This window comes from Erythranthe guttata, chromosome 13 (genome assembly GCF_056151865.1).
Source record: "Erythranthe guttata isolate IM_541 chromosome 13, IM_541, whole genome shotgun sequence".
In the NCBI taxonomy this organism is placed as follows: domain Eukaryota; kingdom Viridiplantae; phylum Streptophyta; class Magnoliopsida; order Lamiales; family Phrymaceae; genus Erythranthe; species Erythranthe guttata.
The window spans coordinates 15,703,975-15,727,134 of NC_142545.1; the positions used below are offsets into that span (position 1 = coordinate 15,703,975).

General features: G+C 37.0%; 5 protein-coding genes and 1 long non-coding RNA gene across 10 annotated transcripts; 3 read left to right on the forward strand and 3 right to left on the reverse strand.

Annotated features, from left to right (window-relative positions):
* The first annotated feature begins 1,003 nt into the window (after positions 1-1,003).
* Positions 1,004-2,227, forward strand: LOC105968454 (uncharacterized). Its single transcript, XM_012993088.2, has one exon. The coding sequence runs from the start codon at positions 1,230-1,232 to the stop codon at positions 2,076-2,078; it is 849 nt and encodes a 282-aa protein (XP_012848542.2). The 5' UTR covers positions 1,004-1,229; the 3' UTR covers positions 2,079-2,227.
* A 916-nt stretch (positions 2,228-3,143) lies between these two features.
* On the reverse strand, positions 3,144-5,186 carry LOC105968507 (uncharacterized). Its single transcript, XM_012993140.2, has 2 exons — positions 4,509-5,186; positions 3,144-3,454 (listed from the first exon to the last, which is right to left on the reverse strand). The coding sequence occupies exons 1-2, from the start codon at positions 4,812-4,814 to the stop codon at positions 3,296-3,298; spliced, it is 465 nt and encodes a 154-aa protein (XP_012848594.2). The 5' UTR covers positions 4,815-5,186; the 3' UTR covers positions 3,144-3,295.
* Positions 5,187-6,990: 1,804 nt separating this feature from the next.
* LOC105968530 (uncharacterized) lies at positions 6,991-8,064 on the reverse strand. Its single transcript, XM_012993164.2, has one exon. It carries the CDS (start codon positions 8,062-8,064, stop codon positions 6,991-6,993), a length of 1,074 nt encoding a protein of 357 aa, XP_012848618.2.
* Positions 8,065-9,369: 1,305 nt separating this feature from the next.
* LOC148766024 (uncharacterized) lies at positions 9,370-10,244 on the forward strand. Its single transcript, XR_016029083.1, has 2 exons — positions 9,370-9,525; positions 9,796-10,244. It is a non-coding gene; the product is annotated as an uncharacterized LOC148766024 (long non-coding RNA).
* Positions 10,015-12,942, reverse strand: LOC105969179 (protein GID8 homolog). Of its 3 annotated transcripts, none has more exons than XM_012993926.2 (6): positions 12,737-12,942; positions 12,065-12,224; positions 11,836-11,942; positions 11,144-11,275; positions 10,894-11,050; positions 10,015-10,381 (listed from the first exon to the last, which is right to left on the reverse strand). In XM_012993926.2, exons 1-6 carry the CDS (start codon positions 12,737-12,739, stop codon positions 10,287-10,289), a joined length of 654 nt encoding a protein of 217 aa, XP_012849380.2. In that variant the 5' UTR covers positions 12,740-12,942; the 3' UTR covers positions 10,015-10,286. The 3 variants fall into 3 exon arrangements, with proteins under 3 accessions (XP_012849380.2, XP_088667887.1, XP_088667888.1); XM_088811761.1 differs by having other exon boundaries at positions 12,065-12,390; positions 12,437-12,899; XM_088811762.1 differs by lacking the exon at positions 12,737-12,942 and having other exon boundaries at positions 11,836-11,979; positions 12,065-12,204.
* Positions 12,943-13,994: 1,052 nt separating this feature from the next.
* Positions 13,995-22,842, forward strand: LOC105968738 (helicase-like transcription factor CHR28). 3 transcript variants are annotated; one of them, XM_088811592.1, is made up of 12 exons: positions 13,995-14,621; positions 15,173-15,226; positions 15,596-16,060; positions 16,199-17,232; positions 17,804-17,875; positions 18,797-18,874; positions 18,959-19,832; positions 20,257-20,387; positions 20,481-20,702; positions 21,355-21,921; positions 22,025-22,234; positions 22,370-22,842. In XM_088811592.1, the coding sequence occupies exons 3-12, from the start codon at positions 15,940-15,942 to the stop codon at positions 22,475-22,477; spliced, it is 3,417 nt and encodes a 1,138-aa protein (XP_088667718.1). In that variant the 5' UTR covers positions 13,995-14,621; positions 15,173-15,226; positions 15,596-15,939; the 3' UTR covers positions 22,478-22,842. The 3 variants fall into 3 exon arrangements, with proteins under 3 accessions (XP_088667718.1, XP_012848853.2, XP_012848852.2); XM_012993399.2 differs by having other exon boundaries at positions 15,173-15,215; XM_012993398.2 differs by having other exon boundaries at positions 14,027-14,621; positions 15,173-15,219.
* The last annotated feature ends 318 nt before the right edge of the window (positions 22,843-23,160 follow it).

Consider the following 23,160-nt stretch of genomic DNA (forward strand, 5'->3'; position numbering starts at 1 on the left):
GAATTTTTTTATTGGTAATGCATATAAATGTTACATAGATTGAAAACAAAGATAAAATAAATTTTATTTATTTTGGTGTTGTTTGTTGCCTTGATTTCTAATTACATACATATTAGAGATAAAAACTTCAATTAATTAGTTGGTGTAGTGCTTTTTCTAGATTTATTAAATGTGTGAGAACCATTAATTATATATCTCAACTAATAATAACTAGCGAGTACAGAAAATGAAAAGTGGTAAAATTGAAAGGATAAATAGCATTTACTCCTATGGTTTCCAACTTTGTGCGTATGACTCCTTTATACTTTTAATATAGCACATGACCCCCTTGTATTTTAATAGTAACACATAATCTCCGTATACTTTAAAAAATTCCCTCATCGACGTGTTATGTTCACAAAGTCCAAAGTACAGAGGGTCATATGCGTATATTGAAACTATAAGGGAGTCGTGTGCACAGAGCTCAATATACGTTAGGTTAAGTGCAATTCAGCTAAATCAAGAAGTGATTAATAAGTTGAAAAGTAAAAAATAAAATAAAAAGTGATTACTGATTATACTCCCTCCGTTCCTAAATAATTGTCGCTTTTTAGTTTTCACAAAGATTAAAAAACTCAATAAATATATCTTGATTTTAGAAAAATCATATAAAAATGACTAAAACAACCTTTAACATTTAATGATTTATAAGAGAAAATTAATGAATAGAGTTTCATTAATAAGGTTAAAACAGGAAAAATGTATTTAATGCAGTATTAGAAATCTAAAGTGACAGATAATATGGAACAAAAATATTTTAAAAAAGAGACAGTAATCGTGGAACATAGTGAGTAAATAGAGAGTATTGAACTTTAATCATAGTATGGGTGTGAATGTGACAATTTATTACCCCCAATATGTATGCAACAAAATTCAACCCACCATTGGTGCAGAAGCTAAATAAATACAGATATTATTAAGAAAATATATATATAAAAAATTCAATTTATTTATTTATTGTTAACTAATAAATATAAATCGTCCAACTGCAGAAGCTCACAAATAATTCCACCCAACCCAATAAATACATACAATTGACCATTCTATATCAACACTTGAATACCTCACTTCGCCACAGCTACTCCATTAACTCCTCCCACCGCCGCACCACCGCCGTCGTTCCATGTATTAACTATACAACCACCACCACCACCACCAACACCACCCATTATTAATTAGAAACACCACCGATGGGTTGCTGCGCAAGCACCCCCAAATCCACACGGCCAACAAAAACACCACCCCACCACATTGCCAACTCCAAAACCACCACCGCCGCCAAACGGAGCAGCATTAGCAAATCTCCGCCGCCCACCCACCCACTCCTCGAAGAAGAAACGGTGAAGGAAGTCCTCTCCGAAACCCCCGCCGTTCCCAAACCGGCACACATCCCCAGATTCCAAGGCAATATTCATCGCCGGAGCGAGAGCCCGTTCATCAAATCGTCGCCTCTGCTCTCCGACTTCTCTAGAAGCAGCGCCGTATGCAAGAAGCCCTTCGCCGCTTACGGCGGCGGCGATGATCTCTCCGAGGAGGTCTCCGAGATCTGCAGCACCCTCGGCGAGAGCGAGGGTGTGAGTGTTTCCACGACAATGACGGAGAAAAGAGACAACAACGACGAATTACGTGAACTCCGGCAGAGGTCCCCGGCCAGGTTAAAGAACCGGTCATTTTCCGGCGAGGTGAAGAGAGAAAAGACCGTTGGGAGATCTCCGGGTCGGAGGTCCGAACCGTCACCCAGCCGGGCCAGACCTGCAAACGGTCCCGGGTACGTTAGGAGAAAGGATAGTGGCGAGAGCTCCGGGAGAAGGTCGAGATCTCCGGTGACCCGTACGACGGAGTCGGGTCCAACGAGAGCGGGTCTGGGGCGGAGCCCATCGGGGAGGAAAACCGGTAAATCTCCGGGTCGGGTCGGATCCGGGTTGGGAGAGAGGATCCGGAAGATGGAGGAAGGGAAAGACAGTAACAAGTGGCCACCGACAAATAACGAGTCGCTTGAAAACCCGCTTGTGTCCTTGGAATGTTTTATATTTCTCTAGATTTGCAGATGTAATTTTTGCAGCATCACTAGGGGTACTTTCGGCATGTAAAAGCTGTTAAGAAAACACCCCCTCTTTTGTTTTGTTGCTTTTGTAAATAAAAAAAAGTCAAAGGTAACTTTCGAGGGAGAATAAATAATTCCACTAAATACCATCCGCAAATATAGCGCTAATCAAAATTGATTAATTTTAAACTATAGATCTATATAAACACGGGATAACTGTGTATAAAACACTGTGTTATTATGCGTAAATTAACGGTGCAGGATCATCCTATGTATTTGAAGCCTTAAAGAATTTATATATTAAATATTAATGTTGTTATAAAAAAATAATTAATAATAATTGGGCACACACAAAAGTGTGTGAAATGAGTTTTCGGTTGTGAGTTAGGTAAAGAATTTAAAGGTATATAACTGAAAATAGATGATGATATGGCCATTTCCCAACAAGTGAGTTGGTAATAAATAAAGCAGGTAGCTAGAGCTATAGACTCATTAATGGAAGATTGTGATGAGTTGTGTATATGTGTATATACTATATAATGATGGCTGAGTCACGAGTCACGACTCAAACCTGGCAAATGAATAAAGTGGTGAAGTGGGGTACACTACAAAAGTTGATGCAGTTTGAATATATATTTGCCAAAAGTAGGAGAAAGCGTGCTTCAAGATTTGGAAATTGGATTTTGCAGTAAAGCTACCAATTTTATATATTAATATATAATATATGGACCACTATTTGGCAATATTATATATAGGATAGCCTTTGCAGAGCTTTGTTCTTCCAATTTGACATTTCGTAAATTTCAGAATTGTTTTTTTCTTGGTGATATTTGGATTCTTCTTCTTGTTTTTTTTTTTTATTTTAATTTTGGAAAAAAAACATAAAAGAATGTCTGGAGGGTTCGAAAATTCAAACTAGGTGCAGACTGATTGATAGACAATTTATATTTTATTATACATACAACATAATGGAAATTGTTGTCGTTATATTATATGTAGTGAATTCATACCCATTCTGGCACAGTTCATACGGCGTCGTATTCAGACATGAGTGACAAAATTTGATAATGGGCAGAAGGAGCTGAAACCTGAAATGGAAGAGAGTTTTACATATACTATACATACAAAAACTAAGAGCTGTGTGCAAAAAAGATGGCAGAGCTCGAAAATTCGAAATAAGTTGAATGTGCATATATATATATATAGAGAATATCAAGTGGGGTGGTGTAGATTATTAAGAATGGAAATGTGATGATGTGGAGGACACGTCATTCGCTCGGGTGGACAAGGCACTGGAGCTGGATGTGCAATAAAAGTTGGAACTTTATCACCTGGCATCACCACTGATACTTCTCTTGCACTTATTGATATCTGCCAATTTCAATTCATATTTTTCATAAGTTCATTACAATTTAGACTTTAGAGAGAGTGATGCAACTAATAACTAAAAGTAGGATTGTGTAAAATTATAATCTTGTTAAAAAAAAAGATAGGGAAATTCCATTCACTCCGACAGTATTTTTCATTAATGAAAGACGAGTGTGCGACCATGTAGCCAATCAATGCGGGTAAGAATTACCAAGAAAATCGTCGAACTTCACCAAAAAAAAAGAAACAAGAGAAAACAAGTGCCTAAACATAAATCGTTTAACACAAAAGATGGCCGTACGGTAAAAACGAACAAGTGAGAGATGGTTTCGAGTCGTAATGCAACAATATCCTACCTTAAAAAACTTAAATCAAATTCATCATCCTAAAAGCCCAATTATCTTTAGTTTCAACACCACTTAATAATCCACGACAGCAAAAGTTTCGGGGTGTATCGAGCACATGTCTTCCCTAATCGGGCCCATTTTAAAAACATACAGAACAAAGATTATTCAATAACCAACATTATCGGGCCCTCGTTATAACTAAGTGTATGCATTATTAAAGTTGCAAAGAAGGCAATTAACTAACATAAAAAAAAAAAAAAAAAAAAACAATGGCATTTGAAAGAATGGCAGCCTGTCCCCATACAAGGGGTTTTCCCATGCGAGCCGAATCATATATCATAAATCATAAATCATAAATCATAAATCATAAATCATAAATCATAAATCACAAATCACAAATAATAAATAATAAATAGTGAATTGTGATGGGTCAAAAGGGGGATCATATAAAAAAGTGTGGGTCAGAATGAACAGGTTTAATTAGAACTGTAGCTAGCTCAGATTTCATTAATGGAAGTAGGGACCAATTAATTAACAATTTCAATTTTATCAACAGGTACAGGAACATTCACATGCAGGTTTCTTTTAAGGAATTTATTTTATTATTAATTATTAAATTAAATTAAATAAAAAAACAGAGGATTTATTTTTTAGACAGTGGAGAAAAACAGAGATTCGAAGAGGATTAATTTTGAGAGATAAATACTCACTTTGGGCGATGGGTAGGCTAGCGGCTTAGTGTTGAAGCTGCCGGGAGGGTGATTCTGGGCCTCAATGTCGGAATGCCGGCGGCGGCCGCCGGATGGAGAGAGAGCCGGCGAGGTGTTGCGGAGGAACTTCTCGAAAATAGCCATGACGAGGAACATGGAAATGAGAATGGCGGTGGCGACAAATCCGAACGAGACGGCGTTAACGGAGTTGTCGAAGTGCGTCCAGTGGTCGTATTTCTGAATGTACAGCGGCGAACCACCCGGCGACGGCGGCCAGCCTCCCCACCCCTCTTCCTCCGCCCCCATTTGCTATTTCACACCTTCAATTTTTCAACGAACGCAAAAAATTAGGGTTTGGAAAGCGGAGTTGGTGGTTATGGCAGTTTGGAAAGACAGGGGAAAGCTTTTTTCAGGGGTTTCTTCTTCACGGCGTTTTCATCTCATCTCATTAAAGCAAAAGTAAATAGTCTTTTGAATAAAATGAAAGCTAGGTTATATATATATGTAGCAGTACATAAGATTCTTTCTTCTTTAGAGAGAGAAAGAGAAGATGGCCGGAGGTTGAAAATGGAGGTGGGATTAGGGCTTTAGAGAGAGAGAGAGAGAGAGCTGAGGGTTTGCTTTAGAAGAGTAATTATGAAGAGGAAAGGGTTGGAAACTTGGAAATAGCACCTCTGTGCTGACAGTTGAAAGGAACGTCATTTTAAACATGAATTAATTATTATATTATATACGTTTAATTCATGTTTTATTTATTTTTAATTTAAGAATTACAATAACTAATAGTAATATTATCTCTCAAACTCTTCACAATTAATTATTACAAGTTTTACTAACTATCCACCGTTTTTAAATTAACAAAAATAAAAATAACAAAAGTAATTGGAAACACCATCATAGAGTTGGTAAATAATAATCATAATAAAAGTGATAATAATCAATTACAAACAAAAGTTATTGAATTTTTGGAATCACCAACGAAAAGCATATTGATATACCACCTCGTTGGGCCGATTCAGTTACTTAATGAGTATTTGGGCCACCTAAAAAGTCCGATTTATCATCCACCTACAAGATCATTAATTAATTAAAGGATTGACAAATTTAATTTACAGTTTTACTTTAATAAGAATTCTACTAGTTACGTTATATTTCTGTTCACGCTCTCGCTTCTTTTTTGATGAATTATGACTCAGTCATTCTTCCTTACTTGTTCTAATCATCTACTCGCATACAGAAACATACTCCTATATTTGCATTCAATCAGTGTTTAATCTACCCAATTTGATTTGAAATAAAGTAGGAGTTAATCAAAATTGGAAACATAAAACATTTTTGGTCCCGGATCGACCACAAAGCAAACTTAGGCCCCATTTATCACTTGGTTTGTTTTTAGTATATCCAATTTTCTCCTTTAAGTTTCATATATGGTAGTGTTTGGTTTCTAGTATAACTTAAATATGATCGATCCATAATTGATATAATTTAATTTATTAAAAGATTTTTAATAATATAATGTTAATTAGTATCACATATTGTCACGTAGTCATCACCAAAAATTGAGACAAGCCGGCCCAAAACTCCTAATCCATTAACTACCTACACATGCTTCCTGTTCCTTTGCTCCTCTAACCACCAATACCAAATTATTGTATCGACACTTTGTAATTTGTAACAATTAAAATACTCCATATTATCAAACTATATAATTATTTCATTTTAAATCTAAAAACAATTATATTGGTCGCTGTCACACTCGAGTTTCCTTCATTTGCCTGGGAAATTAAGTTCAAGATTGTGATTTCCCATGTGCGCTAGATAGTAATGTGCATTAAATTAACGAATAAATAAATAAATTGCCTTCTAATTAATTAAATAACGATATACCAGAAGAAAAAAAATTAAATAATATAATAATGTGCATTAAAAAATAGTTGGCAGTGCTGCATTACCGTGGTTCATAAAATTCTCTATTCCCTCAGCTTTTATTATCAAAACTCCTCGAATTGTCGCTATCATGCGATATTCGTTACTGGGGATCCCGCCCTCGGATTTGGACGGTCCAGATCTATGCAAAAATTTAAAGTCATTTTAGTCAATTTACCAACTATGCCCCTTGGGTCAAACGAATAAGGTACTCCGCGTGCAGTCGAGCTGCGATCGCACGTGAGTTTGCGAGTGTGTGTGCGCGCGCGTGTGAGCAGTCACCGTAAAAAGGCAAACCTATGTTGGGGCCCACGTTGAACCAAAACGGTGCCAGTGGGTCATAGGCTTGACCTTTTTCTCTGATTAGCACTTTCTCTTCTTTTGATGTAACGTTTTCTTTTGTTAAACGAATGGGCTTTTTTCTATTTGGGCCGATGAGAAATATTGGGCTCGCAATAGTGTAACGGGCCTTAAAATATTCCAATTTTATTTTGCACCTAAATTAAATCAAAAGCATAATTATTTTCTACTTACCCCAATAATTAAATCACACGAATTATTTATCTAACATAAACTCCACAACACAACAATGGCTGCATAGTTCTACCTCTCCCTCTTCAGTCAACGCCGGGTCAAAGCCAGTCCAAGCATCTTCTTTTGCCTTGGTATCAAATCTATGCACCATCGAAATTGCACCACCACATAAAATATCTCCGTTAAGTAATTTATAGCCCGACAAAAAATACAAATAGTGCCCAATTGGCGCCACCGTGATATACAGCCTCTGCATCGGCCGGCGGCCACCGGAAAAATCAACAAAGCTCTTCAACTGTGAATTTTCAACAACGTTCCACAAACAACCGTCGTAAACTTCAATATGCCCTTTCCACGCATTCAAGCAGTCGCCGGAGCTAAACAATCTGCCCTCCACGTGGACAATTTGATTAGGTGGCACATCCAACTGCCACATCCCTCTAACTAGGTCCCACACCTCTCCTTGCTCGTCGTACACCTCAGCAGAACAGCGGCCCACGTAAGCTATCGAATTGTCCACGTCATCACACCCCTCCACGAACCCACCCACCACGTAGACCTTCCCCTGCCACGTCACCCCCACGGACTTGTACCTTCGTCTCTTCAGATCAGGCAATTGGCTCCATTCGCCCACCGTTGGATCGTACATCTCGACGGACGAGGTGCTCCTGGCACTTGCCACCTCATACTGCCCTCCGGCGATGTATATCTTGTTGTTGCACACTGCGCACGCGAAGTTGTACCTTGGTAAATTGAGTGGCGCGCACACAGACCATCGATCGGAAGCTGCGTCGTACCGGAGCACTTCTCGCCGGACATGAACAGCGGCGTCGGAGGGTACGAGGTTTTTGTCTTCCCGGCAAAGTGTGCCGCCGATTATGTAGATCGATTCGCCGATCGAGGTCATCGCGAAATCCTTCAGCACTTGGTTTTCTAGTAATCCAGGAATCGAACTCGCGAAACTCCATGAATTATTGTCGGGATCAAATCGAGAAAGCCAATTTGAAGAACTGGTATTCCGATCTGGTTGTTTGGAGGAAAACGCTAAGTAAATCTGACGGCGTGATGACGGTGGTGGGGAGGAGAGGGAACTCATTTGGTAATTGGGAGGATTAATTAGTTGCTAATTAGTATTAGTGAAAGATTAAGAGAGCTTAGACCAAAGTGTTTAACGATTTAACGTATATTTGTACCGGAAAATTTAAGATCAAGTGTTGTAACATACGGCTGAGAAAACAATGCATGTTTGGTAGTACTCCATATTGAACAGTACGAATGACAAAAGATTAGTATTAAATTATTAAGGATTGGTTGATTAAGCAATTAATTAATTGATGTCATATCGAATTTGACTAACATAGGTGTTATCGAGCCAAACATTAATTCAGTCAGAGATTGTCGTATCTAAAGATTTTATTACACTACATATTGTCTCAAGCATGCGAGCTACAGCCTTAAGATTTTCACTATCTACTTTTCAGTTTTGTTAATTGAAATTAATTAATAAAATAAAGCCATCCCACTATGTTAAAGTTTTTGGTTCTTGTAATGGGGGGCTGATCATGCTAATCAAATTTCAACAAGAAGATGGGCCCAAAAGCAAATAATTAAATAAAAAGGGAAAAAGAGATGTATCAGATAAATTGGACAGGATAAAAAATTGACAGCAAACAAGGACACAGTGCAAAGAGCAAAATAATAAACAAATCCCAGTATTATCTTATTCCTCTCAGCTGCACAACCCCTTTTGCTGGTGATAAAAGGGGTTTTTTATTGGATTTGATGTATCAGATATATTACCCTACGGTAAAAAAAAAATTACAACAATGAATTACAATATCTAACCATGAACCATTGGATATCAAACACTGTGTTCTACCACTTCAAATAACCATGAAACATTGGATGTCAAGACCTTTGAAGAAAATTAACGACTCATGCGTTGGTGGTCAACTCTTGTGTTCGAATTTAATCGGCTTTTCCAATAACTTAATGACCACATACCCTAAAATACTCCACTAATTACACATAACGATGATTAATTCATGTAAGTGTTCGCACGAACGTAATAGTAGCCGGTGCATGCATGCAATGAACTAGACACGCATTAAAAGCAAAGTCCAAAATATTAGTAACAAGAGTACACAAAATAAGGGCATGCAGGCAGAAGTACTGAACATATAAAACCATGCAAAACAGCATTAATAGTTAGTTAATATTAACCATGGAGAAAAACAGCGTGTAGGGTTGGGGGACAATATAATTAATTGTTTGGGGATCGCCCTTCAATTGCATTTACTGCACAGGAATGGAGCTTTGAACATTTGCAGATATAACACTTTTTCGTTATCAGCAAATTTTACTGTACAGCCAAGTTTTGATAGTGATAGGACCCTGACTAGAGAGAGAGAGAGCTAGAGAGAGAGAGGGGAGAGAGAGGGGGGGGGGGGCTCTCTTCCCACTGCTGCCTGTCTCCCTTACACACTCACTGTGTGTCTGTGCGTGTGCCTTATGGAATTTAAGTTCCCCAATGCAACAATAAATTTCATCAGAGCTAGTATAGCTTCTTCTAAAAGACCAAAAGGATTTTTGCATCATTTTTTTGTGTTTCTTTTCTGTTTTTGGGTTTTACCCAGTTTCCTACTCTTGGTGAAAAAAATAAAATCAAAAGGAAAGTACTTACTCAGTACTCAGACCCTTTTCTTGTTTATTTATGCCCCATCTAATCTTTCCATTTTACCTACAGAATCCAAGAAAACTATAACCAACTCTCCCCCCCCCCAATTCTTGATCTTTGGTAATTCTTGATGGAAAGTTTTTGGGTTAGGGTGCAGAATCATGGCAAGAAACAGTGCAGAAGCCTATTATGGAGAATTAAAGCAGCAATCAAGAACAATAACAATGCAGTGATGATGAGGAATAACAGAGGCAAAGGGAAGAAATTGAAATTCCAGTACGATCCTCACAGTTACGCCCTCAATTTCGACGACGGTTGTTATAACAGCCACCGACAAATATTAATAGCAGGAGAAACAAAGATCAGAGATTTTCACCATGCAAAATTTACGCAGAATGGCTGCCCAGAAATCACCATTTGGGTTTATGTACTTCGGGTGGAGTCTTATTAGCTAGGCTAGGCTAACTTCAAAATGGTTAAATTTCATGTTTTACCGTTATGCACGACTATATTTTCACTGCATCTACTGTTGTTACTCTCCATATGTACACACCTCAATTTCCACAGAATACGGAATATTTGTATTTCTCACTATTTAAGTCACCTTTTTTCATGATTTTCCAAGCATTGGATTTCAGCTCTCAAACAGCAGGATCTTCATCAGGTGCTTCAGTTTTTCCCAACTCTTTTATCACCAACATCAGGTTTTTCATTGATCCTGTAATAGTCTTTGCATCTGTTCATAAGCATCAGAAAAATAACGATGTAAGTAAAATGTACTTCTGAAAATGGAGATATAATTATAGAATTTAAACTATCAAGATTTCAAATGTGACCAGCATGTGACAATAGCTCCTAAATGCAGCCATTAAAAGTACCACCAAAACGTTTACAAGATACAGAATCAAGAAACCAGTCAAATGTAAACATCTTAACCGAGAAATTATTGGGCAGAAGTTTACTATTCCCATCGGGAACTACACTTCAGTTGTCATGATAACTGCAAATTGTTTTCTAATCTCGGATTTCACTTAACTCATCACTTATAACTTGAATAACAATCAAATGTCCTGGCTACTTAGCACGTTTCATGATCCTCTCCTGAGGTTCATTCTTTAAAACATATCATGAATCTATCGATGAGTAATCAATTAAGAACTTCAGAAATAATCAAGGCTTCATATACTGGAATTAAGAGCTAAAAGAAGTTTAGTTTAACTGTGATTCACGAGCAGTAACAGTACTAACCTTTTCCATCAACAATTCTTGAAAGAACGTATGCGTCCACCTCATTAGCAATTTCGGTGCGCCGAGATACATCTAGCAGATCAGCAGCAGGGCAATTCTTTGAATCTTCAAAAGCAAGCAGCGAAACAGTCCTCTCCAACTCTTCTAAGAGATCATTCTGAAATATAAAATGTATTAAGTTCACAATATATAAAATGCATTAAGTTCAGAAAAGAAACAGTCCACAGTTATAAATCAATCAGAATATTACATGTTTTTCTCCGATTGGAGCAAGTTCCTCTTGAGCAACCTTCAAAGCTATCTCCAAATTCTTATTCCGGATCAGTTCAATCACAAGTAGCTGCTCGAGACGGAAAGCGAGTCCGCGATTTTCTTTCAGAATCTACATGCAGAAAAATCAAGTGGTATCGATTTGATATGGAAGTATTGAAAACAAATCAAATCCTGATATTACCAAACTGAGACACCAATCATGGTAACAAAGATGTTTACTATCTAAATCATGAATTCATTGATCAATTGAAGTTTCATGTAAGTTGTAGCAAACGTAAAATTATTGTGAAAGCAAATAGAATTGCAGTAGAACGCATGGGCGAACATATCATACTGAAGGTGTATATATGCTCATTCATATTATGACACTCCTGAACGTGTTATCAGCCATTCATCCAACATATATGTTGAGTCTTATTCTCAAGCATGAAGTACCCAATAAACTATCCAAACTGCAATTGCAACATATCTAACATTTATTTTAATTGACACGTTATATTTATCACGAATTGACAACAACAAAGTAAACTAACACAAAAAAAAAAATAATGCTCTATCGATTATGAAGAAATACAGGTCCTTATTGAGATCAAATAAGAAATAAATACAGGAATTGAATAATATTTATGGTGCAAGCAACTGAATAAGAAAAGGAATAAGTTATCTTACGTTTGGATTCAGATGATTAAGTTCTTCAATAGCACGCTCCGCATCACCACTCTGTATTGCCTTCTTAACTAGCGTACGAAGAATCACAGTTTCACGATCTACATCAGCTATTCTCGGATAAGGAAATCCGTAGATTCTCATAGTCTGCAAATGCTATAGAGTTACCCAAAACATATATTTAAATCACACAAACCACAGAAAAAAATAAAAAAAGAAGCAAATTGGATACGCTTTATCCCAGACTCTAGTTGGAATATTTCTGCAGCATCGATATAACCCTCAGTAGTCATATAATTGATCACCAACTTTTGAATTGAACTTATGCTATGTGCATCATTACTGAGCCATCCCTCCCATTTATCCCAACTTATATCCTTCCTCGATGAGTCCTGTAAAAAAATAACCAAATTCACAAAATAAACGTTGATAGATCGCTGCTTACAATAATTCAACGATAATCACACGATCAACCCCAAGTTTGAGCCATCAAGCATCTTCAAAATTAGGGCACATAAACGAATAGGATTAGCCTCATACAACTTAAACCGAAAATACCTTCTTCTAGTGTACCTATCAATACCCCTTAGGGCACTTACTGTACAACAGACTATTCAGAATTAAAAACATTTGCACATACAACCGACATATTTTTTTTTTAATCATTTCACCTAAAATAAACAGTCGGAAAAGAAAGAAAAACCCTAAATTACACCAAGAATCGCAGCTCAGGTTTATATCCATACACATTGATATTGCACATAAACGCCTCTATATTCGTGAATAGAAACAGCAATTGAGTAAAAAAATCGCATAATATGGACTGAAAATAACAGCGACAAAACAATTTTATAGGCTGGCCGCGCGCGGCGGCCGGCGAGTGGTGGTGGCTGGACGGACTTACCATATCTTTCAAAACAGCGATTCAGTATTCACCCTGTCGGCGGCGCTCTCACGCCAATTGCAAAACGGAAAAATTTACTGCTAGCTCCCTGCTTGATTGCTCTGTGTTGAATGGTTTGATTTGCAGCGAAATTTAAATGGGAGAAACAGAAAAGGAAGTCGGCAGTTAGGAGAAAAAACTGCATTCTTTCCTTGATCCTTGGAAACAGATTTTCGGGGTAAATTGGTACTTGCTCCCTCAATTATATATAAATGCAAACATTGCCACATTATTTTATTCTTTCAGCAAAATAACCTCTAAATTTTGAATTTGGCAAATAAATACCTTTCCTCTAAAATAAAAACTATTTAATTAATTTTAATTAATGTTTATTTACCTTAAATTTAAACACACTTAAAAAGGAAAAGGGAGGAAGTATTAATGTTAAAACCCCAACAAAAAAAAAAAGATACGTTTTAATTATTGTGCTTCATCTCTAGTATAACTTACGAATTATATTAAAGTTCCGTCTGAAAATATTACAAGAGAAGAATCAAGAATGTATATATAGGAAAAATAACTACATTTTCTAGCTAGCAATTACTTATAATTATTGCGTAATTTCCAAGGGATATGACAAATAATTTATTCATTACCTAAAAATTGATACTACTTAAGCTTAGTGACTGAGTTCATTGTATTAATATTTAAGATTGAAAATTTAACAAAACTATATACAATTTTCATATTTTGAATTTTATAAGAATAAAATTGAAATATCGAACTTATAGGGTAAATTACAGCCACTCACCTAACATAATATTAAATTACGAAAAAATCAATCGTGCTCGAGTAATTACATGTCTATTCCCATTGTATCAAATTAAACAAAATTCTGTTAAATTATGTGGAATATATCTCTAATTTGTAATCGTTTTGTGCAAAACTGCAATTTATGATGCACCATAATCTGATATTTACAAGTCAAGAGACTCATCTTGTTACAAAATGTGGAGCTCGAGTGTGGTAAAAACATGTACAAATTGGAGAATATTCCACTAAATTTAACACCGTAAGGGTGAACATGTAAGATAATTCATAGTTTAGGGGATGATTGTAATTATACAAATACGAGGGTTCTTTTCATAATTTACCCTTAACGCTCAGGGTACGGTACGCCGTAATTTACCATTATTTATTTATTTATTTTTTATATAATATAAACGTGGTTTCCTTCCCTAATAAGGTAATTTAATTAATACTGATTAAAAAAAGAAAAAAAAAAGTAAAAAAACAGACGCGTGACGCAACAGCGAGGCGACTTTACCAAATACGAAGGGGAAAAGACAAGGCGAGGCGGCGTATTTTAGAACAGCTCACCCCATTAAACTTCCAAGAAATTAAAGAGAAAAAAGAACAGAATAAGTCAGAATTATACTCCATTCAGGAATCATAAAGTCCTTATTAACCTACGCCCCCGTTCCCACCTCCGCCCATCAATTTTATTTTTTCTATTCTTCGTCATATTTTTTTTCTAGGGCACCGCCGTTGTTTTTTCCCCTTCCTAAATTCTGGAAATCCGAGTGAATTTCTTTTGCTGAATTCTTTTTCTACTTGACGATTGTTTGGCGTCTCTCACTGTATCTCGTGCCGTATATATGCGTTTCCGCTCTTACATGTTCGTGTATTGGATAATTGGAATTGCAGTCGAGCCTTTGTGGAAATTAGGGTTTCTTATTAATCGGTAGGGGAGAAAGAAATTGAGATGTTGACGGCCAACGCGGAGGAGGGATCGTTGGGTATAATGGATGAGTTGTTCAGTGTTGATGATCAGGGTGACGACGTTTTGCTTGATCTTGATTCTTTCTGGAGAGTCATGGGAGGAGAGCCTACTGAACCTTTGCAGGTTATTTTCGTCTTAGAGTTTATGTTTCCTGGTTAAATCTGATTGATGTTGTTTGAATTGTGAGTACTGGAGTGTGTGATTTGGTCTCATTGGATAGCTTGAGAGTGTAAACTTTTTTTTTGATTTTATTATGTGTGTGTTGTAAACATTCTGTATGTGGAACAGTGGGCGATTGATTTTGATGATGGGTGGTGTTTGATTTACTGTTAATGGACTTTATGCAACTTGATTCAGTGCTGGTCAGAGGTTAATCTGAATGCAACTGTTTTTTTTTTTGTTGTTGTATTTTTTCCAATATGCTGGGAAATTTGGGATTTGTATGATAACTGGGATTCCATGGTTCTGCTGCCATTGTTTTAATGTGTGCTAGTGTACTGATATGATTTTCAGACCCAGTTTGTGTTTCAGTGTTCTAATGTTACTGTGATTGTGTTTAAGCACGTATTAAAATCTACTATAAATAAACATGCTATCTTTATCCTCTTGGTGAATTGCTCCACTTTTTTAATTGTGTAGATCAGTGAATGATCATATTTTTTGTTAATTTGCAGGAGTGTATGTTGGAAAATTTACCTTCTATTGATGTTCTACAAGGTTGGTAAGCAGTTGAGTTTCATACTTTTGTGTTTTCCTTTTGTTCTATCTACTCCTCTTAGATTCTTCGAATGGACCTTTTGAATTGAAATTATACGATGAAATTTGGTGAGGGCATGGTGAGTTTCTTATAACGGTTAGTTGTTATTTACCTACAGTTCTTTGAATGATAACAATTTCTACCTAAAGTGAAAACTGATAATATTATGTTTGATTAAGTCACATCTACTAGACACGGGCTGATATTCGAATCGAATGAATATCAACAATAGAAGCTTATTTTTCCATTAAAAAAAATTAAGATACATGATATTTAACAATGTTCTTTCTCTTATATGATGATTTTGGCCAAATAAAGTTAATGGATGTTATTTTAATAGGATCTCCGAATGTAAAAGATGTACTCTCGCCAAGATCTGAGTTACCAGGATGTGGTATACTATCACCTTCACATAACTCCGAAGCCTCAGATTGTAGGACAGGATGTTCAGATAGCTTCTCGGAATCTGCTGGGACTTCTTTTGGTGCTGATGTTGAAAGGCTTGAACCTTCTTCCCAGTTTAGTTTTGCAGATCATAGCTACTCCAGAAGTGTAGCTGATTCTATACCTGTTCAGGGAGATGGCCTTCCTTTTGCTCATGCTGTTGGTGGTTCTCGGATTCCCTCATTTTACTGCCAAAGTGACAGTTGGAAAGTTCCATTTGAGACACCCACACAGAGTGACATGATGTCTTCTTATAGCGCTGATCCTGTTAATCATGATGGAGAGTCTTCAGAAGTTTGTCACATGAACTACGAAGAAGACCTGTTTGGAAGCTCAGGGGCGGCGCCCTCTGGTTCTGAAAGTAAGTCTTGCCCACGAGACTTCATTTTATACGTTTATCGTGTTTGTGTAGAAATCATTAAGTTAATTACTCTTCACTATAACATGCATTCTGAATTTTTTGGCATTAAAAGTATCACGGCTTCAATGTTGTTTGCAGATTTGTACCACAAGAATTCTATGGAAGACATTCCACATCTTCTATCTCAAAATGGTGATCTGTACCTTTTAAACTCAGATGATCCACCTTATTTTCCTCATAGTGTTGGATTTCAATCATTAGCTGGTAGTGGTAGGATGGTCAATACTCTGGATGAATCGAAGAACCCGGATGAGGATTTTAATAGTATGACTCCTAATGGTGATCTGATTGGAAATGAGTCACATCACATAGATGGTCAAGTTGGAGTTGCCAAATATAATGACATGAACGCAATGAGAAATGTGTTCTTCAGCAAAAGACAAGATGGTATCAAGTTCAAGAAGAATAATGAATCAATTACATCTAATAATATAGTGCGCAGAGCTTCTGATGTAATTGATGACGTATTTAGTAAGAAATACAATGGGGGTGCAGGTATGCTACCTGCTACTGAAGGTATACAGTGGTCTACAGCCAATTCTTTGCCACCGATCTCTAGTAAGAACTACGTTGCTCGCATAAAGGATGAAAATGAAGACAGACTCATTAAATTAGAAAGAACTCTCCTTTCTTCAAGTATGGTTGGTGAGCGTCCTGTAAAAGTTTCAGCTATTGGTGCTCATGGTTGTCATTCTGGCATACTGCCTCCCCGTTCAGTCAAGGCAGAAATTAATTCCGCAAAAATGGAAAATGAGGTGCCAAAGTACAAAAAATATTGTACTTCTAACATACCTTATCGAGGAATTCAGAGCCGTCCAGTCAAGGCAGAAATTAACTCTCTAAAAATGGAAAATGAGGTGTCAGAGTACAAAAGTTATTGTACTTCTAACATACCATATCCAGGGGTTCAGAGTGACGTGTTAGAACTGAGCGATCTTGATGATGAACCTGATGTGTTTATTCTTGAGGATATGAGTGCACCAGCACGCCCAAATCCTGCATTGAATGGCAAGTTGGTTGGTGCTTCACCATTTTTGGCGTCAAGAGACCCAATGGGACATTCAAGGATTAAAGCAAATGACGAACAGGTCATATTTCGTGTTGCAGTGCAGGTGAACTCCTTGCTTGCTTTCTGCTTTTCTAGCAGGCTATGATTGGAATGTGTGTTTTTACCAAAGCAATAGTATGCTGTTTTCTACTTCTGTGAATAATGAATCTATTGCCGGTTATATTTGACTGTGCTATTATCTATTGAATCTACTATGCTGCGTTCTACTTGTTCTCTCACTAAATGTCAGTATGATCTTCTTGCCAGATAGCTTTTTATTTCCAGTTCATTTAGATAACTATGCCAAGCCAACAAGATATTCATCTTCATCTAATGGTTGTGTTTCTTTTTGGTGCCAGAAATCTCTGAAATGTATTATGTTGTGTGTGTTCACTTCTGTAGAATGTGTTAAACTGAATTGTTGTTGCTTTCAGTATATAGTCTTCTTAGTGTCATTTTATAAGAACATTGTAAATATTTTCTTAAGAGGAAGATATTATTTTGTAATTCATGCTTTCATTTGCTGAAGTTATGAGCTGGCATATCATTGCAGTGATATTTTTATCAGATATGACCTTTTTTTGGGAGATTTAAAGTTCGAAAAGAAGAAGTTAATTTGACAATTGATTATGCAGGATCTTTCGCAGCCGAAATCGGAAGCTACTCCACCAGATGGTCTTTTGGCTGTGCCTCTGCTGAAACACCAGGTATATGTTCTTTACTTGGTTTTTGTGAAAACACGATTTTGATTTCGTCCGCTGCTTCTTTGTGGCTTTGGTGAAGAGCAAGAGCAAAACTGCGTGAGATTAAATTTCCTCGAATTCTTGGAGAATCCCATTTTTTCCTCTTCTTATTTTCGTCATTGCATTAGTCTTGCATTTGGCATTTCTGTTTTATTTTAAATTTGTGCCTGCCTGTCAGCCAGATGCACATTTATTATTTTGAATGTGAAGAGCTATTTAGCTGATCCATATGTCTTTAACTTTGAATAATTTAGTATAGACCCTGGATAACTTGTAAGTCACTTGAATCTTAACTTAATAGAATTGACTGAAACATGTGTCTTGTGAAAAAGGATGCACATATGCACTGTCTGAATATTCTTTTGCACGGATAGCTTTTGTTACTCCACATCTCTTGAATAATTTTTGAAGAAGAAAATGAACATATCTACAGTACAGGAAATCATAAAAATGTTCTCCAAATGAACATAGAACAACTAGGTTTTAGTTATTTTGGTATTTTTGTGGGAACCGCAGTGGACCTCATTGACTGGAGAATCATTTTGTCCACCTTGTATTTTATACCTGTAAGAGTATTATCTCCGCACAAGTCTTGTATTTGAGAAATTGGTTCAGGATTTAGACACGACCTAGGAGTGTTTGGTTCAGGATTTAGACACGACCTAGGAGTGTTTCTTCTATTTTTTTTTTTATGTCATGGTGCTCTGTGCATCTGATTGAAAAAGTGGAACTGGCGTCAGATTTATCATTCACTCTTGTTAGCCTATATTACATGGGGTTTCATTTTACCAATCAATTGCCATCATTACTTTGTACCCTTGGAAGGATGGGTATTATTTTTTTTCGCACACCATCTGTACTCACACTTGTTGAATTTCTGGGCAGCGAATTGCTTTATCCTGGATGGTTAACAAGGAAACTAGAAGTGCGTGCTGTTCTGGTGGGATCCTTGCAGATGATCAGGTGTTTATGGGAGTTCTTTTCCCTTTTCAGGGATATATAACTGTTCATTTGCATGGACTTACTTCTCATTTCATCTTTTGGCAGGGACTTGGGAAGACAGTATCAACTATTGCACTCATACTCAAGGAAAGGTCTCCATCTTCTAAAGCTCCTAAAGCTAACAAAGAACAAAATGAGGCGCAGATGTTGAGTTTGGATGAGGATGATGAAGAATCTCTGTCCTACCATGTGAAGGAACCTCGTGAGGATAATGGTGGCAAGGGTTGTCTGCAATCTAAGTGCAGGCCAGCTGGCGGTACCCTTATTGTATGTCCAACAAGTGTTCTCCGCCAATGGAATGAAGAGTTACACACCAAAGTGACAAGTGAAGCTAATATCTCTGTTCTAGTTTATCATGGAGGCAACCGTACAAAAGATCATCTTGAGCTGGCCAAGTATGATGTGGTGATCACAACATATGCTATTGTAAGCATGGAAGTGCCAAAGCAGCCAGTTGTTGATGAAAAGGATGATCCGATAGGTACTCCATATAAAGGATTTTCATCTAGTAAAAAGAGAAAGCTACATGCAAATACAAATGGTAAAACACCCTGTACGAGTAAGAAGAGTAAGAAAGGAATCGATAATGAATTACTTGAATCTATATCTGGCCCTCTTGCAAAAGTTGGATGGTTTAGAGTTGTACTGGATGAGGCTCAAAGTATTAAGAACCACAGAACACAAGTTGCTAGGGCTTGCTGGGGCCTTCGTGCTAAACGTAGGTGGTGCCTATCTGGAACACCGATCCAGAATGCAATCGATGATCTTTATAGCTACTTCAGATTTCTCAGACACGAGCCATATGCTATTTTTAAGACCTTCTGTGAGCAAATAAAGGCACCAATCCATAGGAATCCAAAGGATGGGTACAAGAAGTTACAAGCTGTGCTGAAGACTATTATGTTACGTCGAACAAAAGGTAAAAATATTATCATCCTCTATCCTTTCTCATTCTTAGTTTAGTTGTAATTCTCTTCCATAATTAGGACAAGTTGATTGGCTTCTTGAGTTCCTTTTTACCTTCCTGTCTTCAGGTATATGCCTTCGTCTAGGTTTCTTTCATTACATGTAACTATATCATTGCCTGTAACTATTTATTATCTGTAACTGCATTATCAGGTATCCTTCATATATATGACAAGTTGATTGGCTTATTGAGTTTTTGTGTGTTTTTGTATGTATTCTACAAAAGACCGTCTAGTTATGGTTGATAAGTATAGAAATGGAAAGGTAGTGATGGAGTCAAGGTTTTGATGCTGTATCTACAATGTTTCTGTTACAGCTTAAACTGCATGAGTATCTTTCCGGTGATTGATGTTATTTTGGTTGTATTTTTTATCCAGGCACTTTCATTGATGGAGAACCGATTATCAATCTTCCACCCAAAACTATAGAACTGAAAAGAGTTGATTTTTCCATGGAGGAGCGTGACTTCTATTGCAGACTCGAGGCTGATTCGCGGGCCCAATTTGCAGTATGTTCAATTTTATCAAATGCTATATTGTATGTGATATTTTGGTGGATCTACAAGTCCTAGACTTAAACCTCTATTTCTGCATCTTGACAGGAATACGCCGCCGCAGGAACTGTCAAACAAAATTATGTGAACATATTATTAATGCTTCTGCGGCTTCGACAAGCTTGTGACCACCCTCTTCTTGTTAAGGGTTTGAATTCTAATTCACAAATGGCTTCCTCCATCGCTATAGCCAAGAAACTTCCTCGGGAGAAACACATGTTCCTTCTGAATTGTTTGGAAGCCTCTTTGGCAATCTGTGGAATTTGCAACGTAAGAAATATATTGAAACCACCTCATTCCTGCTTTTGCTGTAGTGTAGTTTTTATGCCATATTAATTATGTTTCTTTCTCTCTGACATGTGCTCTGCCCTTGTTATCCCTTCTATCTTTCCTTCAATTTATTTTTTCTTTTGGTTTCCTTGGTTGTGTTTGATGTATTTCTAGTTGAAGGTCCTATATTGTCCTCATACACCACAGATTGGTGCGTCATATCTAGCCACTCTTCTCCTAGGTGATAAAACATAATTATAGTACAAAAAGGTTGATTTTCTTTTGCATCAGTTTTTGTTATGGGCTGATACGAGTAGCTTTATGAACCCTTATCCTACTATGTGGTCTTTTCTCTATTTGGATGTAGAGTGTGCTCCATTAAGAGTTATTTGTAGAAAGGAAGAAAAGGTTGCTTGTCATTTGCTTCAGTTTTTGCGATAGGCTTATATGAAGAGTTTTATGAACCCTTATCCTACTATCTGGTTTTTACTCTACTGTAGGATCTTAAGTCTTTAATCTGGCCCTGTTTTGTCAATCTCACTTTAATAAACATGTTAAAATGTTTTTTCCCCCTTCAATTTGTACAATTAGAAGATGGAATGAAATAAATGGATTCTCATATTACGCTTTATGAATTCATTGTCGTTTTCAGGATCCACCTGAAGATGCTGTTGTAACTGTCTGCGGACATGTCTTTTGCAATCAGTGCATATGTGAACAATTGATAGGTGATGACACCCAGTGCCCCACCAAAAGTTGCAAAACCCATATTACCATGTCGCACGTATTTTCTATAAGCACTCTACGTATTGCTATATCAGATCAGCAGACTGCCCAAAATACCCCCGTCTCCTCTGGTTCTGAGCTTGCTTTAGTTTCCAAGTCACCTTCTATAAATTGCCCTCAAGGTTCTTCCAAAATTAGAGCTGCTCTACAGCTGTTGTTGAATTTGTCCAAGCCACAAGATCCTGCCTTACTAACAGGTCCCACAGAGTCCATAGAAGGGTGTCATAGTTCAGAAACATCACATGGTTGTGGTTCAAATAGTATTGTCAAGTTTGTGGGTGAAAAGGCAATCGTGTTCTCTCAGTGGACGAGGATGTTGGATTTGCTTGAAGTTTGCTTGAAAGATTCTTCTGTTCAGTATCGTAGACTTGATGGAACAATGCCTGTTATTGCCAGAGACAGGGCTGTGAAAGATTTTAATTCTCTTCCTCAGGTTTTCTTTTTCTTCTTTCTTTGGATTACTCGATTGTTTTGCTTTCCATTAGCTTATAGTTGCATCTTCGAAGTGTAGTAATATTGTAAAACTTTTGTGCTAGGTTACTGTCATGATCATGTCTTTGAAAGCTGCTAGTCTGGGACTTAATATGGTAGCAGCTTGCCACGTCATCCTCCTGGACCTTTGGTGGAACCCGACGACCGAAGACCAAGCTATTGACAGAGCACATCGTATTGGACAAACGCGTCCGGTTTCAGTTTTTCGGCTAACCGTGAAGGATACAGTAGAAGATCGCATTTTGGCTCTCCAGGTACCACGTTATTCTCAATATTTGTTTAAAAACAATGTTTTTACTTGATTGCAGTACTATAGGTTCAAAATGTTCCTCAAATTTTCATTTAATTTTGATACTATGGATTGTAATTATTATCCTGTCCATTTTCAGCAAAAGAAGAGAGAGATGGTTGCATCTGCCTTTGGAGAGGATGGGACAGGTGGCACGCAAACTCGGCTTACAGTGGAAGACCTGAAGTATCTATTCAGGGCTGATTAAACATTTTTCTAATGGTTGATGGTTAATTCTTTTTATATTCTTTATAGGCTAACAATTACAGCACTGTTTATTTTAAGCTTTCAGAATGTAGATTGTTAGGGTTGATAGGAAGTTGGTAAACCTCGGAAAGCAGCATGATCTTGCAGATTGGTTTCGTACGAGTTTTCTCAACAAAGATTTGCATGATACTTTTGTTTTAATAGGGTATATATAGGCATTTAGATGGAGGTCCTTTGCATTAACAAAGATAGTAATACCGATTACTTAAATTATTTTTGATTTGATTGTAAATGTTACCTGCCACCTGGTCTCTTATCGACATTTTTGTAGTCCTTTTTTGTTAATATTAATATATTCGTTTTCCACGGGGCGATGGCGATATTCTCTCTTATTCCATTAATATTATCACACCTTTTTTTCTTCCTGTAATTCTTGAGTGTATTAAAGATGAACATTTGTAGTTTGTGGTGTTCTCTGTTTGTTCTTGATCTTTCCAGGTGTTTCTGCAGTTATTTCTCTATACTTCAATAGGTATTTGCGTGATTGTGTTTGAATTAAAGGCGGGAAATTTTCGGTGTATTTCAGTGGGTGTGTACTATCTTGAAGACAGGTTGGGTGTCTTTGTTAGGTTTTCGTTGAAAATGGAAATTTACATTTTATGCCGATAAATTAATCAGTCTTGT

Excerpts from the sequence above, each read along its gene's own strand:
- LOC105969179 (XM_012993926.2), bottom strand. Across the intron at positions 11,051-11,143 it reads CTCCAATCGGAGAAAAACAT|AATGATCTCTTAGAAGAGTT; the intron begins GTAATATTCTGA and ends TTTATATTTCAG. Across the intron at positions 10,382-10,893 it reads AAGAATTGTTGATGGAAAAG|ATGCAAAGACTATTACAGGA; the intron begins GTTAGTACTGTT and ends GCTTATGAACAG.
- LOC105968530 (XM_012993164.2), bottom strand. The coding sequence starts at position 8,064 with ATGAGTTCCCTCTCCTCCCCACCACCGTCATCACGCCGTCAGATTTAC.
- LOC105968507 (XM_012993140.2), bottom strand. The coding sequence starts at position 4,814 with ATGGGGGCGGAGGAAGAGGGGTGGGGAGGCTGGCCGCCGTCGCCGGGT. Across the intron at positions 3,455-4,508 it reads TAGCCTACCCATCGCCCAAA|ATATCAATAAGTGCAAGAGA; the intron begins GTGAGTATTTAT and ends TGAAATTGGCAG.
- LOC105968454 (XM_012993088.2), top strand. The coding sequence starts at position 1,230 with ATGGGTTGCTGCGCAAGCACCCCCAAATCCACACGGCCAACAAAAACA.
- LOC105968738 (XM_012993399.2), top strand. The coding sequence starts at position 14,481 with ATGTTGACGGCCAACGCGGAGGAGGGATCGTTGGGTATAATGGATGAG. Across the intron at positions 20,703-21,354 it reads CAATCTGTGGAATTTGCAAC|GATCCACCTGAAGATGCTGT; the intron begins GTAAGAAATATA and ends TGTCGTTTTCAG. Across the intron at positions 22,235-22,369 it reads ATCGCATTTTGGCTCTCCAG|CAAAAGAAGAGAGAGATGGT; the intron begins GTACCACGTTAT and ends GTCCATTTTCAG.